At 44.7% G+C, this 17,457-nt stretch overlaps 1 protein-coding gene across 1 annotated transcript; it reads left to right on the forward strand.

Moving 5' to 3' along the window:
• Nucleotides 1-1,365: 1,365 nt before the first annotated feature.
• POGLUT1 (protein O-glucosyltransferase 1) lies at nucleotides 1,366-17,382 on the forward strand. The gene is made up of 11 exons (XM_063348217.1): nucleotides 1,366-1,467; nucleotides 1,855-1,945; nucleotides 4,905-5,048; nucleotides 5,487-5,622; nucleotides 8,163-8,284; nucleotides 9,829-9,888; nucleotides 10,938-11,037; nucleotides 11,823-11,881; nucleotides 14,025-14,192; nucleotides 14,699-14,755; nucleotides 15,386-17,382. The coding sequence occupies exons 1-11, from the start codon at nucleotides 1,401-1,403 to the stop codon at nucleotides 15,540-15,542; spliced, it is 1,161 nt and encodes a 386-aa protein (XP_063204287.1). The 5' UTR covers nucleotides 1,366-1,400; the 3' UTR covers nucleotides 15,543-17,382.
• The last annotated feature ends 75 nt before the right edge of the window (nucleotides 17,383-17,457 follow it).

Here is a 17,457-nt window from a genome sequence, read left to right on the forward strand (position 1 = left end):
CACATAGGAGCCCCTGCCCTACAGTCCCACAACCCACAGCTGATAGCAACATTCACTTGTGGCCTTGCACAGATTGAGCAGACACTTCGTGCCCAGAGTTTATCAGCTCTTGCAGATTCAGCAGGACTTCCAGTCTCCAGAGTTTATCAGTCCTCAGGAAACCTTCACACTCCTTCTCAGCACAGGCTTTTCCACTTTGGTCTGTTTTCTGGTAACTATTTCTCCATCCAAATCTATGGATACCTACAGGACCAATTCAGTTTCACACACGTGAGGCCTTTATGACAAGTTGATTTGGTGGCTTTTGGGGCTAATCACTCAGCCTGCATGTTGTGGGCACAAACGTAATGTAAATGTGTCTCCTTCTTCTTAAAGAGCAGCCACAGCACCTCCTTCTGGAACCCAAAACCACCAAGCTGGATTTGAGCTAGGGAAGACGAAGGTTTGGTGTTGAGGTTCGAATACATCGACCCCATGAAGAGGAGACAGGCCTTCCCACACTTAACCTGAGTAAGAAACACCAATCAGCTGATCTGGATTCATGTTAGGCCAGTGTTTGCTTAGCCCCATCCTTTTCTACCTACGTTAATTTGGCTGTTTATCAGCATGGTTATTACACCCAGCACTGGGTTAAGGAGCCCACTAAGTGGAGGGTAGTTTTGAAGACTGTATTCTCAGAAACCATTTTGTAAAAGAGAAGGTCCTGTGCGTTACATCGATGGCCCTCAACCACCAGTTCTCAATTCCGCGGTTTCTTTCCTTTCTTGCAGTCTACATCGCTGAAGCTGCTGAGGAGTGTATACAAGGCAATCTAAACCTTTATACCGTTAACAATGAGACTCGTGACTTAATCCTAACTGATCAAATTGAATCAGGCCTCGGTGACAGCAAGAGGTTGAGCCAGGAGAAGGGGCCTCTTACAGGTTGGGCAAACAGCTTGATGCATTCAGGTGTCCAGGGAAGTTCCCCCCAAAAACCCCAAAGGGAGCGAGTGCCACCAGGCACACAAGATCTGCGTAAGGTTTGTGGGAGGCACATGAGTGGAGCTAGGATGTTATTTGGTGGAAATATCACAGACTCATACTCAGACCTGCTCTGGGCAGTGGGGATTTTTGCAGCACAGGCCCCATCTACTGTAGGACACACACCCCAAACGCCAATGCCTTTATTTCCCTAAGCTACAAAAGCTGCCTGCTGTAACGACGTGGCCCCCTACGGGGGTGTCCCCTTGAGCGGGGAGGGACACCGCCACCACTGAGCCGCCGCGGGAACTACAGCGCCCATCCAGCGCCGCCATCTTTGTGCAGGGCTGGTGGCGGCGGCCGCCATCTTTGCTTGGGGCTCCACCGGCGCGAGCGGGTCGCGCATGCGCAGCGCCGGTGCCGGCGGCGGCGGCGACAATGGGGCGGGCGGCGGTGGCCCTGTGGGCTCTGGTGGTGGCGGTCGCCGTGTGGCAGACGGCGGCAGGTGAGGGGCCCGGGCGTAAGGGAGTTGCTGGGGGGAGGAGAGCGGGACGTGGTTTCGTGGCCGGCGGGGAGGTTCGGTGGCCCGGGCGGGAGCCTGTGAGGGCGCTGAGGAGGTCTCGCCTCCACCTCCCCCTCAGCCCCGCCGAGCAGCTCACCCGGGGACCGTGGCGGGGTGCCCGGGTTGATGTCCCTTCCCCGGTCCCCCCTCAGCTGTGTGGCCCCTCTCCTTGGCCGTGGTGTGTTGTGGGACCCTAGTGCATTGCGGTGGCCGGCTGGACCAGAAGAAGTCCTTTTTAGCACACACACACACACGCACACCCCCGCTAGTTGCTCTGATAACGTTATGGATTCATTCATCCCTTCGGCTTTTCCTTCCCGCCTGTTTTAGATGCCAAATGGAAAAAAATAACGGAGCAAATTAAGAAAGCTGTGGAAGCCTATGAGCCATGTGTAAAGGAGAATTGCAGCTGCCACCAAAGGTGAGAGACTGGTTTCGCTTTTGGATGCGCCGGCCTCTGGCCGTCAGAGGGAATACTTTTGCCAGCACTGATGGATGGGAATTAGCTATAGAATATTTGGGCTCTAAAGCGTCACATCTGCAGCCACCATAGATCATGGTGCTTGCAAGAGGGAGGTTATTCATTATTAGGAGGTTATTCAATAGTATTTTCTTTTGGACCCAAGAGGGAAAATTTTCGCAATGAGAACAATCAGCCATTGGAATAATCTCCCCAGGGAAGTGGTGGATTCCCCATCATTGAACACTTTTAAGATTCAGCTGGACAGGGTGCTGGGCCATCTTGTCTAGACCGTGCTTTTGCTGAAAAAGGTTCAACCTGATGATCCTTGAGGTCCCTTCCAACCTGGTATTCTATGATTAATGCCACTGTGTGAAACAGGTTGACTTCTGTGGTTCCAATAGAGAGTGTGTCCACCTGTTGTCCACTGTGATTGAACAACATACACTATGTCAACATTTCATGTATGATCACACAATAAACCCATACACACTTGGTGATATTTCTGTGTTGACAGTCCACTTCTGCCTTCTCTCTCAGTGCAGTGTTGCTCACAAGTTTTTCTCGTGGGCTTTTAAAAGTGGAAGAAATCAAGTATATGCAAAATGTTTTAAAATAGCTATATTAAGAAAGGTTGTTACAGAACACAGATTAATTTGGTGTGATAGTGTGTTATACTTTGCTCACCCCTGTGCTTGGACAAGGCTTCCAGTGGAAGAGGGGAGGGGAGAATTGGAGTGCTCCTTCTAGAGAGTTTAGCTCACTGCTTGTGAAAACTGGAGTGCCAGCAGATATTTAACTACCTGATTTTCACATGACTAAAGTATGATCCAAGAGGAGCTCATTCAGGAATACACAAGTCCTGTTTATTTTTTTATAACTATGGAGCATTGTGCAAAATGGCAGTACTCTGCCTAATCTTCCTAGAGCGATTTAGTGCAGAGAGCTAGAGACTTACATGTAAATGCAAGACCACTGTAGGCAATACAAGTGTAGACACAGCCAAACCAAACTTCCCTTCTGTTCCCACTGGTAGAGCATGATTTCAGCATGGAGAATATTACAGGTGTGTAGGTCATCACTGTTATGTGGGTAGGGACTGTACGACTGGGTTTTTCTGATGTCTTTAAGCAATGTTTTTATTTAAAGAGGAAGAGGGAATACAGAAAAGAGTCAAAATATCATTTTGTCCTTAGGATTTGGATTCCAAATGCAGAAACACAGATGCCCGACTTTAAGCCTCCTATTTAAAAAAATACCAGATGTGCTTATTCATTTTGGGGGTGAGAAGTGTGCTGTATCGGCTTTTAATATCAGTTGAGTCATACTGGGCAACTGTTTCTAGGCTCTGGAGTTTTTGATCTTCGTTGCTCTTGAAATGCTGATGAGGCAAAGTCTCTTCTAGTTTAGCCTTCCAGTCTTTTTCCTCAGTTACAGTTCAGATACAGCCTTAAATACATCTCCTCATCTTTAAACATACGCTCCACCATCTCCTGCTCACCTTTGGGAAGAACACCTTCCCAAGTGGTTACGACCTCCAAACCTGCTTTGGAACATGATAGGCAGTAGTAACATGAGGTTACAGTTACTGTGGTTCTCCAAACCTAGTTTTCACTACAGCAGTAGTTTGTTTAATGGTTGTTAAGGAGCACTCCGTAGTGACGGGCATTACAAAAAAATCCAGGAAGATGATACAGCATGTATGCTGTGTGACACTTAAGAAACTTGGGCTGTTTCGATAGCTGATTTGGAGGTATGTAGATATGCTGCAGAATGCTGTCACTACCTTTCAGTTGTCACTCTAGGTTACAATGACATGGATGTGCCATAAAACTGCAACTTTCTTACTGTTCTCAAGGTCGCTACATTTGCATCCCTGACAGACTGATTATCCTGTGGTCAGCCTGTCATTTCAGTGGCAACCCTTTATGTAGTTTAACTGTTTTCCACTGGATTACAAAATAGCAGAATCTTAGAGGTTACAAAGGACCTCTTGAGGTCATTAAGTCCAACACCTCTGCTCAAGCAGGGTTGCCAGGACTGCTTTTCAGTATCTCAAAGAATAGAGACTCCACCGCCTCTCTGGGCAACCTGTGCCAGCGTTTGACCCCGCTCATGGTGGGATCACCCCTACAGTGTTCTATTAAACAAAGGCATTGATGCAGTGTCTAGCAAAAAGTGGGGAGGACATCTGCATGGCTGTTACAATCTGACAGTGTTCGTTATCTGCTCCAAGCAGTTAGATCTGAGGACCTTTAGACTAAATTCATTATAAACTGCATCCTCCTTCCGCATTTTCTTACATATGCGAAGTTTATGTTTTCATACTGCATTCCTAGAGCTCACTGGTGACGTGCAGATGTCACAGAACACATGCTACATAGGCCTCTTCTCCTGGTCTGGCTTTCACTGCATGCAGCATTACTTGGCAATGCTGCCCCTTGAGACTAGACTCTTGCCTTCTTTTTTAGTGTCTAAATAGCATGACATTGTGTGAGGAATTTGGTCTTGGTGTGGCCCATCGTTCATGGAAGGCCAGAACACAAGCTTCGCAACTCAAAGGTGAAGTGAACTGAAGGCTTTTACCCATAACCTGCCAGGGTATGCAGGGTGCTTTCTGGGAGATTAACTAGTGTTGTCCACGTTGATTTAACCACAGAGCCGTGTGCTGGGCTTTCTGTTCAGGCAAACAGCACATAGATAGGCCAAAGGGTGAAGCTTGGACCTTTGAATCTCTGAGTAATAGCTATTCCAAGTAACTTAAATTAAATTCTCCATTATGCCACAAGTAGCAGAGCTCCTGGAAGCTACACAGAGCTTGTTTTAGCTAGAAGTCTGTTCTGTATACTGCAGTAATTTAATGCACAGTGTCCTCCCTGTTGTACATAATAAAACAACAATAATGGTTGTTTTGTTTCAGTGTCTGGAAGCAGGACCTGGCTCCTTTTCGAGGTGGCATTTCCAAGGAGATTATATCGGATGTGGTGAGCCGGAAGCTTGGGACACACTACCAAATCATTAAGAACAAATTGTACCGTGAGCAGGACTGCTTGTTTCCTGCAAGGTAAGAGCTGTGCAGAAGATCTCATCTCCCTAGCTGGGACACAGGAGTACTTCCAAACCTGCCAAGTTGAAAGTCTCTGAGCACAACGATATTTCAGAGGTCTGAATTCCTTATAAGAGCAGGAGCCTAGAAAATTATGTATGAGGCTTAAATATAGCAAGGGGTAAGTGTCGTTGCGCTTCTGTGTACAAAGGGTTGGTTGGTAGTGGGATCCCAGAGAACGCTGCAGATCAGACCAGATACAACAGGATGGCTTGCTTCATTGGTGCCTGTACTGCGTTGTGGCTTAGAGGCTGCTACGGGAAGTTTCCAGAGTGCATCGTGGTATGGCTCAGGCTCGCCATCTCTTCTGCTCCTGTGCAGAGAGAAAGGCCAGCAAGAGACTGCAGGATTCTGCCTTCTCCTTATAGCTCTTTGCCATATGTTGTTTGTCAACAGATGCAGTGGAGTTGAGCACTTCCTTCTGGGGATCATAAAACGCCTCCCTGACATGGAAATGGTGATCAATGTGCGAGACTACCCCCAGGTCCCCAAGTGGATGAAACCCATTATCCCAGTCTTCTCCTTCAGTAAGGTGTGCACACCTTTAAAAGCTGAGCATTTCTGAGACACGCATGTCTTCCTTTCTCTTGGGAACATGATTTTCAGGATCGTTCCCCACAGTTTTTCTGTGTGTTAATATTGCTTGCTCTTTTTTGCTCTTTATGTTTCCTTTTGCTTCCAGTTTTCTGGCAGCCAGACTTGCAGATTTGTTCAACAGGACAGTTTTTTCCCATATTAGCTCCTCTTCCAGGTCAAAAAAATGTACTTCTGGCACAGTGGAATGATGCACAGCTGGATGGGATATGTGCCAGCATTGCTGTCATTTGCTACAACACTTCTGTTAAAATTGTAGTCATAGTTTATCAGCATTCTTAAGGACTTTTGATCATAAGTTAGTTGTCATACAGTTAAATCTCATTTAATATTAATATTTTAGTCCTCTTTTTTGGTACCACAGATAAGTATTTCTTATCTTCTCTTCTATAATATGCTGTCTCCTGTGAACCATTTTCCCCTGGATTCCCTTTTCCATCTGCAAACGTGCACGCATGTGCAGAGGCGTGCACACACATAGAGAAAATCGCTCTCTGCTTCTGTTCCCAGACTCCAGAGCCCTCCCGTGTGTTTTCCTACCTCTCTCATTGTTAAACCTGACTGTAGCATAGTGTTGCATCCTTTCCAACAAAATATTGTTACACCTCAAGCTTCTGCCAATCATGCTTTGCCTTAGCATATACCCAACATTCCCAAATCCTGCACCCTTGCTACCTAACTCTGATCACAATCCTGTCCTTGGCTGAAGCCCAGCAGACAGTAAGATGCAAAAAGAAGCAATAAACCATTTGCTCTTGCTAGTTCAGGCCCCGTTCTGTTTCTGCTCACTTGTAACATCTTACTCTGAACCCAAGGCTTCAGCTCGTGCAGTTTCAACCATAATATGATCCATAACTATTGCCTACTCCCCAGCCACCCTTAAGCTTTCTCTAGAATTTCAGTACAGCATTGCAAGCACTGTCATTCAGTAACCATGTTGGCTCCCAAATGTAGTAGTAAAGTTAGCTGTCCTGCCCCTTGACCATTACACAGCCTTAACTCTAGCCAGCAGAGCCCAAATTGATGCAGAGGAGGTTACAGGAGTTTAATTTTTTGCAGCGTATTCATCATCCTGCCCCTGGGTGCCTCACAGCATCCCGCAAGAAATTGAGTTCTCTGGTCACTGTTGTCCAATATCTCAACTGTAACCTCAGTCTTATCCTTAAGTGAAAGCCAGTGACCCAGGCACAGCTCACGTTTAACCAGCCATTGTTGGGAAGGCTCCAGCATGCTGGTCCAGGGTGCTCTCTAAGGCTGAAAGCATAAGGGTTTGCAGGATTGTCCTATCCTGCATCTTTGGAGGCCGACCCTGGGGTGGTGGTGGAGCTGTCATGGTTCATTTTCAACGCCTGATAGCAAGACTGATAAGGAGCAGATCATAGAAGCACACACTCATTAAGTTGAAGGGATCTCAGGAGGTTACCCAGTCCAGCACCTCACTCAGAGCAGGACCAACTAGTTCAGGGTGCTCCAGGCTATGTCCTGTGCAGTTCTGAGCATCCCCGAGGACAGGGTGTCCACAGACAGCATTTGACCTCCCTCAGAACGAAACCATGTTTCCCAATATCTAATTGGAATTTCCCTTCTCGTAACCAAAGCTTGTTGCCTCTCATTCTCTCTCTGCTCTTGAAAAGAGTCTGCCTCCGTCTTCTCTGAACTCGTTAATTAGGTGGTAGGAGACAGCATTTAGATTCCCCCAAGCCTCTTTTTCCCATGCATGAAGAAACCGATTCCTCAGCCCCTGTTTATACGTTATGTGCACACGCCTCCTAACTACCTTGGTGGCCTTGGACTCTCCAGTATCTCCAGCTGACAGACGGATGATTGCATAGGAAGTTTATTACTAGTGCAAGGAAGTGGCCTACAGTCTGGTTTCATGAAAGGATTTAGTCTTACTTAAGTGCTGGGTTTCCCTCTGATTAAATGGGGATTTAAGCATCCAAACAGGAGTGAGGAACTGAAATTCTTACATGCCCTGGATATTTGTTATAGTGAATTGTTAAGTGATCTCTAGGAAGGCTGGGATGAACCAAAGTGTTGGAAGCCTATATATCAAAGTGTCTATAAGTGCCTCTATCTCTGAGGAGATAATAATGCCTCTTAACTTATGATCAGTAGAAAACATTTGTTTGGCATAGGCACAAGTCTTTAGAAACGTGACTGGAGCTCAGGTCTTCCACTATTTACTAATCAGTTATATCATGGGTCTCTTTTTTTGTTATTTTCCAACATGAAAGTCCCGTGTTGTCATGCAGCAAGAGATAGCCTTTTTTAAATCATAGAAATGTTTCAATATTGGGTTGTCTTCATATAAACCCCAGCAACACTGTGGTGACCGCAGAGCTCTCGTGGCTGCTTCTCTTTGTAACGGAGAAAGACGGTAGAACTCCCAGAAGGGACATTGATTACTGGTGGTCTCAGTCAGTAAACTGAAGTAGATACTACTCTTATTCTAATGTTACTCTCCTTTTTCTTAAGACACCTGAATACAATGATATCATGTATCCTGCCTGGACGTTTTGGGAAGGAGGACCAGCTGTTTGGCCAATTTACCCAACAGGTTTAGGGCGCTGGGACCTCATGAGAGAGGACCTCAGAAGGTATGTTTTGGAAATGGATATGTAGAGGGGGAGGTTTAATGGAAGACTTACAGTAAAAACCATCTAGCACTGGACAGCATTAGGGCAATGTTGAAGTCTAAGACCATAGGTCTGTTGGCCTGTGCTCTGTCCTGGTACCTCTTGTTAACTACACAGCCTAACTGCTGTATAAGAATTCTCCATGGAAACCGTAGATGACGTAACTAGAAGTTATAATTATCTTCTCTGTTTCCAGCATTTTAGTAAGGAACGCAGAGGACGAAGTATACACATTCTTCATGCTGTCAGGGCCAGATAACTATCATTTTTGCTGGGATAGGGTTTGTCAATAAAGCAGCAGTTATCTTTTGCCTGCAGAAATCTCCCTTGACACATAGAAATATTTTCCTTTGTTTCCAACTACTTCTCTAAGAGCTGTAGTTTCTTCACTGCAGGGATGATCCAGGATGTTTGTATAAACTTCTGCAAGGGTAAAGAAAAGCCTTCTTTAGATCTGCTTTTACTTGGGTATTGAGCAATAGAGAAACCTGGAATCGTTCCCAAGAATCAAGAGTCATTACTGGGCTGAGAGTAAGGCAGAAGGCATTTCTGACTGGGAGTCTTTCTTTTGGCAGGATCTTTGACTATTAGCAGAATAAGGGGCTGTTTCCCATGGAGAGTGACAAACAAAGTATGCAACAGTGAGTGAACATAGAAGCATAACAGGAAAGAAAACACCTTGATGTCAATCACTTGTTGTCAGAATGCAAGGTTGAATGTTTCCCTCTTCAAAATCTGAAGATCTATGGGACTAATCATAGCAGAAGCCTAATGTGAGATTATATAATCAAGGTCCAAAGCATTCACTTACCCGTGCTTTCCCAGTGAACCCCAGTTGTGTCATTGGGTTACAAGCAGATGCAAAGCTTGACCTGCGCAGATCAGTTTAGGGATCAGGACCTACATGTCAAGCCAGCTGCAACAAAAAAGTACAACAAAGAGTTCCCCAGAGGGAGGGAGGCAGGTCACTGCACTGACAGAAATAAAACACGCGAACAGCTATTTTGAAGGACTTGCTTAGATTTAAAATGAAATTTATTTGGGAAAACAGTGAACCCCTGTGCTTTAAACGCAAAACACCAGGCAGGCTTTTTTGTTGCTGTTAGGTTTTTCTTTTTTTTTTAATGGGAAAAGAAACTCTCTAGTTACTTTGCACTATCCATATTCAGTGAAGTACAGAAAAATAAAGCAACAATGCAAAAACTGGATTCAAATTTTATGTAAATTTTAATACCCTTAAAGTTTTGGTGATAAAGTTCTGTGTAATTCATTGTTTTGACTGAAGGGTATTCTGAAAAGTAGCCTATATCACATTGCCTTAAACACAATATTCTCAGGAAAACCTGTTTCATTGGACCTGGCCGAGAGGTTTTTTCTGCTATAATGAAGGAAGTGATTTCCATCAAAAATGAAGAATAGTAAAAAGAGATCATGCTGTGAAAACTGAGAGCGCTATTTCATGGTTTTAGTAAATCATTTATTGCTTGTATAAACAATATTTTCAGATCTGCAGAAAAATGGCCATGGATGAAAAAAATCTCTAAAGGATATTTCCGAGGATCCAGGTGAGCATATTTTCCTATAGTAGGAGATTGTACCAACATATGCCGTGACAGCTGTCTGCATGCAGAAGTTTCTGCATCTCCAAGACCTAAACAAGTGTAACGCAGAAGGTATTTTTTAAAAGGAAGGAAAGCGAGACATTTTGTACAGCAACATTTCACCATTAGTGATTCTCCATAAGAATTGCCATTTACAACTAGTTTGTTATAATAAGGCTAATATTGGAAACAGAAGTTGCGATGGATTTGCTATGTTATTTCTTAATGAGTAAGACTGTCACACTCAGAACCAGCTTGTTTTGGTCTGTGAAGGGAACTGCAGGTGCTTGATACAAATTTGAAGATTTTATATTGATGTGCATGCTTCTTGCCAGTGTGAGTACTTTATTCGCTATGCAAGTGCTCGACAGCGAATCAACAAGTATTCTTGGAGTAAGTTAACCTGATTGGTGGGGGATAAGAGAGTAGATTATTTTTGCCCTCTTCCCAGTGGCAGTTTGAGAACAGTGTTAGCCCCATTCTTTTTCGCTCCTCCAACACTTCATTCCTTCTCCATCCCCAGTAGGGGTGGATATAATGTCTTTGTAGGTAGGCTCAGGAGACGATGAAGGAGTGAGTCTCAGGGATGTTGTAACCTTGTTTATCAGTAGTGTTCTAAATTGGTGTCAGAAGCATCAAGTGCTGAAGATGCTTAGCATCTCTTGGCTCTCTCTGACTTAAAAGGGAGTTAAAGTATTTGGCACCCATCAGGGTAAGGCCTGAAGGAAACAACATCTCCGCTGATCTGTCCTGGGAATTGCTTAAATAATACTATTAAATATTTAGTAAGTGAAATAAAGAAAAAAGGGCCTCAGATCATTTTGGTACACATTAACATTCTCTTCTGCTAATATACCCTTGGACAGAAATACACTGTATGGTAGGCACTTAATAGTGGTTTTGGGGCACATAAGGAGGTCAGCCTCATAAAGAGGCAGGGTCTTGAGTCCTGTAGTTTGTTAGCTGTGTTGGGTGAGGTGGATTGGCAATGACTGATAGCATTTCTTTTGCAGAACGAGTCCTGAGAGAGATCCCCTCATTCTGCTGTCCCGAGAAAACCCAGAACTTGTGGATGCTGAGTACACTAAAAACCAGGCTTGGAAATCTGAGAAGGTGCGTGGGTGTTGTCTTGTGTCCCGAATGTGAAGGTCAGAAAGGGTGGCATTGCAAGATGGCTTTGATGATTGAGAAGCATCTTGTTGGAGAGTTGTGGGTGATCCTCTAGAGTGGGGGAGGCTTGTAGTTCCCTTGATGGCTGCATCTGACAGATGAAAGGAAGGATTCTCTACAGCCTGGCAGGCCAAACATTTTTCTTCCGTTTACACTTTTTGTTCAAGGAAACCAGCACACATAAGAAAATGAACCTATGCCAATCGTCTCCTCTTCCGTTACTACAAAAGTAGCCAACTCTTCTCCTTCTAGCCCTGGGCTGTCTGTGTCTCATTGTCAGTCTTTTTGAACCTTTTTCTGTCATCTCAATTGCTTGGTCTTGTTCTTGGTAACTTTCTGATAACTGTTGCTGATAACTTTTTAGTTCCATGCTGAGTCCACAGTCCAGCTCGCTCCAGACAGTCTTGGCTAATCCAGTTACACTTGGCTTCCCATAGTCCATTGTCCCAAGCTGTTTTCCACTCTGTAGCTGCCAACTAAACATTATCATTTAATGTGTTTGTGCTGGCATTTGCTTACAGGCAGTGTGTAATTTACTGAACTTTTTTTCTTGTTTGAAGGGCTGGGAGTTCTTCATAATACTTCTAAAAGCCCACCAGAGAAGGTTTCCTCAGAAGTGGGAATGGAGGGTTTTGAGACTTCAGCTTTGTTTCTAACTGAGAAGGAAAACAAATATGAAACTGCTCTATAAAACTTGATTTTTTTTTTATTATTCTTTTTATTTTAAGGACACCTTAGGGAAGCCTCCTGCAAAGGAAATTCCACTGGTTGATCACTGCAAATACAAGTAAGAGTTTTGATTAGTAAAGCTGTTCAAAGGCTGTGGGTTATTTCTTTCCTTGCATGGTGGAAGGTCTCATTTTATTTTAAGACCTGATTCCAGCAATCAGCTCCATGCAGACAGGAAAGCTTGAGAACAGACATAAGGCGGTTGAAAATTTGGGAGCTTAGCATGGCCTCTTTCAGTGTCAGCTTTCCCCTGTCACGTCAGGAGAAGTAGTGTTTTGGGGAAAGTAAAGGTCTTAGATCACTAATAAATGTATAGATTGAAATCTTATTTTATTTTCTTAATCAAAAAGGCTTTCTATCATTTTTTCTTTATATTCCTGTACCAAGCTGTGTGTTCAAAATTATTTTTTCAGTGTTACAGTGATAGCATTACTGTCTTCAAAGACATAAAGAACTGAGGAATCATGTCTTCATATGCAAACTGGATCAAGTGTTGCCATTGGATGTGTATAGTAAAAGAGAGAATCTGAAATATGATTGAGCAGATATGGTATTGATTCATAATTTGTATGTTGTTTAGGAGAATGTGTCTTTGATTTACAAAAGATTTTATTTTTTAACTACTTCAGGGAGGGTTTTTTCCATGTAATATTCTTCCAGGTTTCTGTGTAAAAAATATAAACTCTTAGTGTGTATGCACTTGTATGTCTGATGTTTTGCTTTTTGTTTTGCTTTAAAATTACCTAGTTATGATTCTACCATCTAGAATCTGCTGATGTAAGAACTCTGTCATTTGGCTGGATCTGTGTTTTTCTGCAAATGCGATTGGCTTGTTTCATTTTATATTTCACTGAACTGTTGCCCAGATATTTCTCCCTTCTGTTACACATAGACTTCCCAACTCCTGATGCCTCCTAAGCCCCTTGTAGAGTATGGGTTGAGACGTTCTCACACGTTTTTGTTGTAGCCCGGGGTCTGGGAGGGTCAACACGAACTTCTTGCTGCTTCCTTCAGTGTAGGTGCTATGGCAGGCTGCCTCAGAGCCGCCCTCAGCGACTTGGCTGAGGTCACGGATTGTGGGAGCTGTGTCTGGAATTGGACCAAGGCACTTCCTCGCTTCCAGGCCACTGTTTTTGCTACATCTTTGCATGTATTTGTTCAGTTCCTAATACAACGAGCTCCTCATCCTGGCCTTGAGCTCGTAGTTAACACAAAGAATGCAAAGTAATTTCAGAATTACTCCTTGTCACTTACTGCTGAACTAAATTTAGCTAAAATAGCCATTTCAGCCCAAATATATATAATATATAATCCCTATCTCACCCAGAATAGCTTCATTAGGAAGAACTCCCTTCCCCCAGCCCAAAATGTTTGACTTCAAAGATTAGTTATATGTACTGAGGGGTTTTGCCCACAGGAAAAACAGCTTTCCATATAATTGGAGAAATGTGGGTTTAAAAAGCAAGCAAGTAAGCAAACAAACATCCCTCTGAGATACAGTTTGCTAAGAGAAATCCTCCCCCAGTCAAGCCCGCTTTACTAACTTGGCAGAAAATAGTGAAAACAAAATTGTGGATTCTTTGTTATCTGCAGAGTCCATCTGTTGTGTGCTAGCCTGTTTAGCCTCCTAGGGTTGCATTCCCAAGTTAATATGAAACAATTAGATTCAGATTAAAGCAGAATCCCGGAGGAAAAAAAAAAAAGAAAAAAAACAAACCAAAACCACAACTGAAATAGATGTGGCAAAGCGGAACAATGAACAAAAAAGCTCACTGCAAGACAACAGAGAATTGGGAAAAAGCTCCTTGTGGTAACAGAGTCTAAGAAGTGAAGAGTCACAGGATCAGCCTCCACATTGTGACCTTCCGTGCCTTGTCAGCCATTGTCTGTGAGGCCTCTCTTGGTTTGTCACGGGCAGGTGTCTTTAGCAGAGGTAAAGCACCACCCCTTGATTTTCAACCTCAGTTTTGACAGGCAGCAGAAACTTGCCGAGCACATCCTTAACTTAACTCACGTTTCCTGTGAGGAGCTTCAAATAAATGTCTTCCCCTTGTTTCAGCGACAGGTGCTTGGCTTAGCATGAGGGAGACAGTTGCTACCTGTGAGGAGGCTGGCTGCTACTCGGAGCCCATTTTCTTAGTGCATTTCCTCATAAAATGCCAGGTGTAATCAGGTCCCTCTCTTTGCTTCTCCTTTTAAAGGTATCTGTTTAATTTCCGGGGAGTGGCTGCCAGTTTCCGGTTGAAACACCTTTTCTTATGCGGTTCACTCGTCTTTCATGTTGGAGAAGAGTGGCTGGAGTTCTTCTACCCCCAGCTGAAGCCGTGGGTCCACTACATCCCAGTCCCATCAGACCTCTCTAACATCAGGTGTGAGACCTCAAATGTGCTCAGCGGAGCATTGCATGCCACGGAGAACACTGTTGTGTTTGGGGAGGCAGTTTGTTTTGTGTTATGCTAAGAAGGGCCTCCACTTCTAGGCACTAGACAAAGGCTCAGGGTGGTTGTGTTCTTTTGTCTTTGTTACTGCCCCCAAGGAATCCTTTGCTCTTATTACTTAGAGAGTACAGTTTCACTGGGGTATGGAGGTCTGTCACCCTCACTGAAAGCAGCAGGCACTAGGCACTTAAATTTGCAGCACAGATGAGGGGAAGAGGAACTGGGCCAGAAATGTGTTAGCTCCTCGATTTCAGCATGCTGTCCAGAACCGATACAGAATAACTGAGAATGGCAGGTTTCTTCTGTGCTCTGAAATGAGGAGCACCTGTCTCTCGCTCAGTTGTAGATCCTTAATCTCATCCTCCGAAATAGTATAGCTAAGGGACAGTGTTCTCTGTTGCATTAGCCGTTTCATAGCATTTTTTTTTTCATTTTAGGGAGCTGTTGCAATTTGTAAAGGAAAATGATGCCATAGCACAAGAAATTTCAGAGAGGTAAGTTGTGTGTCCTTTCTGGCTACCAGGCATTCTTGTTCCAAGGCATTTTCTAACACAGCTTTTGAAGGGGTTACCCATCAAAGACAACCTAGTATTGATAGGGTGCGGTATAACTGATCTTCTGCAGTAGCAGCAGGAGGGTTGGGGAAGTTGTACCAAGCTGAGGGAACCAGAGAACAAGAGTATATGCTCAGGTCTCTGGTTCAGATGTGACCCGTGTCAGGAACCCCACTGAGAGCTATCAGAAGTTGGGAGCTTTCGTCTCAGTATGAGGTGAGTTGGCCCCTGGGAACCGTGTCTGCGTTACAAGCGTTACGTATCCAGGCTGGCAGCGACTGGCTTCTGAAGCAGCGCGTGTCGGTGCTGCTCAGGCTGTGTCTGGTATGTGAAATCTGATGTTTATTATCCTAGATAACAAATACCATCTTGAGGATAACAAAAGCACTGCAACTGTCAGAGCTGTGAGCGTGAATGAAAATTGTGAAATTAAAATAGACAGTACGGAGCAGTGTGTGTTGTTTCTCATTTGAAACACAGAAGAGTGAAAGTTGATACACATATAAAACAAAACCAAAGACTCTTGTAGGAACTGGAAATTGGTTCTGACTGTGCCTTGTGTGTCTCTAGGGGACGCCAATTCATCACCGAGCACTTGCAGATGGAGGATGTCTCTTGCTACTGGGAGCATCTGCTGTCTGAATATTCCCAAGCCTTGACTTACAAAGTGAAAAGGAGGAAGAGCTACAGCGAGATCACTTCAGAATGGCTGAAAACAGAACTGTAGAGACTTCTCTGTTTTTCTCTTCAGCTCAAACTGATCTCAGTAGAAACCTGAAGATCAGCGTATCTTCTTTCTTGTTCTCTCAGACTTCTTACCCTTTACGCTAGAACTACAGAGAACAGCAATAGGCTGACTTTGAAATTGTTCCCATACAGCGGGAACCGGTTATACTGTCGCCATAAGAATGTTAAGTAGAATGTTGGATTATGGCTATTTAATGGGGTGGTTATGCTCGTGTCTGGAAGAGGGTTGTTAGCATTTGGGACTTAGTTAGTACCTGTCTCAGAATGATCCTAAATCCCGTGCAGTCAGTGGGAAGCCTTTCTGTTAATGTTACTGGACTTTTTACCGAGTCCTTCATACTCGTGGGCAAGGGACACAGACTGTCAGCTACGCTCAGCTGGGAGATATTTGCCCCCTTTTTTGGCAAATGGTCAATGGTTTCTCACCTGTGTGACAGCACTTGGGATATTAGGTGTTCCCTGACAGAAGCAGGTACTGGGATTTGGGGTAACCTTTTTAGATAGCTTAGAGCTTAGTTTTCTGATGTTTGTGTCAGGTTTTTTTAAAGAGGTTGATGGTATGGCTGTGATGTGCCACCGAAAGGACAAATGGTCGATCATTGCACAGTTAAACTACCTACCTCATGGGGGAGTGGCCAGTGATGATGATGATGTTGCCATGGTGCTAAGCCAGAGTAGCAGACACTCAAGCAGTTGGCAACCGAGATGAAGACAGTTCATCCTCCAGCAGATGAGCTGGGTGCCCGCATGGCCATGCAGAACTGAGCCCCTGTTAACAAGCTGTCCCCAGTCGGCTGGCTGGGCACCCTTAACAACCCAGAGAAAGTATACGCAGAGGTAGAGTCAGCTCTTCTTTTTTCCAGATGTTCCAGATTCTCTGCTCTGATCCCCTTCTGTAATCTTTCTAGGGTTGGTTTTTGGGTTTGGTTTTTTTTTTTTGAGGCTGGTAACACGTCTGCTCACTTCAGTATTTGCTTTTCTTTCCCACTGCCGTTACACTCCTTTTCTCATCTCTTTCGGCCTGGTTGAGGGACCGTCTCCAGCTCCACAGTGGCAGCTACTCCTCACGTTACTCGTCTCAAGTTCAGTCACGGGTTGCTTGTGCTCACTGTATTTGTGCCCGCTACAGGCTGCTCAGCCCAGAGGGAGTGCAATTTCCAAAACGCTCTGTGTCCCCCGAGTTGACAGAAGGCCTGGTAGGAAGCAGTGTCTTCCCAGGCATCCAGGCAGGTGCTCAGAAGAGCGGGGGATCCCAGGGGAGCCCCTGCCTCCCAGGGGAGCACCCTTGGTGGTAAAGTGGCTTCAAGGCGTAGGAAGCAGCACGTTAGTGGCAGAGAAGGATCCCAGCAGCTCCCGGTCTCCTCTGCAGTCAGTTTGGATCGGATTTGGAAGTCTTCTTGAGAAGCAAACACTACAAGGAGCAATAATGCAAAGTTATGTGTGCAGGTGGGAGCCCGGTGACGCTGCCAAGCCCCAGCCACAGGGAGGTGACAGCCGGACCTACTCCTCAACTGCCAGCTGCTGGAGCAGTGCCCCAGTTCGGTGCCAGGGTTATCCCGGCCTGCAGGGTGTTAAAATAGGCTGGTTTCTGAGGAAAAGGGCTGAATGGAAGGGGTTTTCTGATTTTTTTTTTTAATTTTTTTTTTTATTATTAGTCAGTGGGGACGCAGCGCTCTGAGAAACTGAAGCAGCAATGTATAGTATTTTTAAACCGTTTTTAATGAAGTGCTTTTTGGAATAAAACAAAGGAAAACGAAATTTTGTTGTGCGCCTCGTCGCTTAGACAGTGCTGTAACAAATAAAAGAGGGGGAGAGCGCCCAGTTTTTGGTCTGTCAGAGAGGTATTTGGGGTGTCTCCATTCCGCTCGGGGGTGGCGGTGGCGGGAACTTTCCTT

This window comes from Chroicocephalus ridibundus, chromosome 1 (genome assembly GCF_963924245.1).
Source record: "Chroicocephalus ridibundus chromosome 1, bChrRid1.1, whole genome shotgun sequence".
Taxonomy (NCBI): domain Eukaryota; kingdom Metazoa; phylum Chordata; class Aves; order Charadriiformes; family Laridae; genus Chroicocephalus; species Chroicocephalus ridibundus.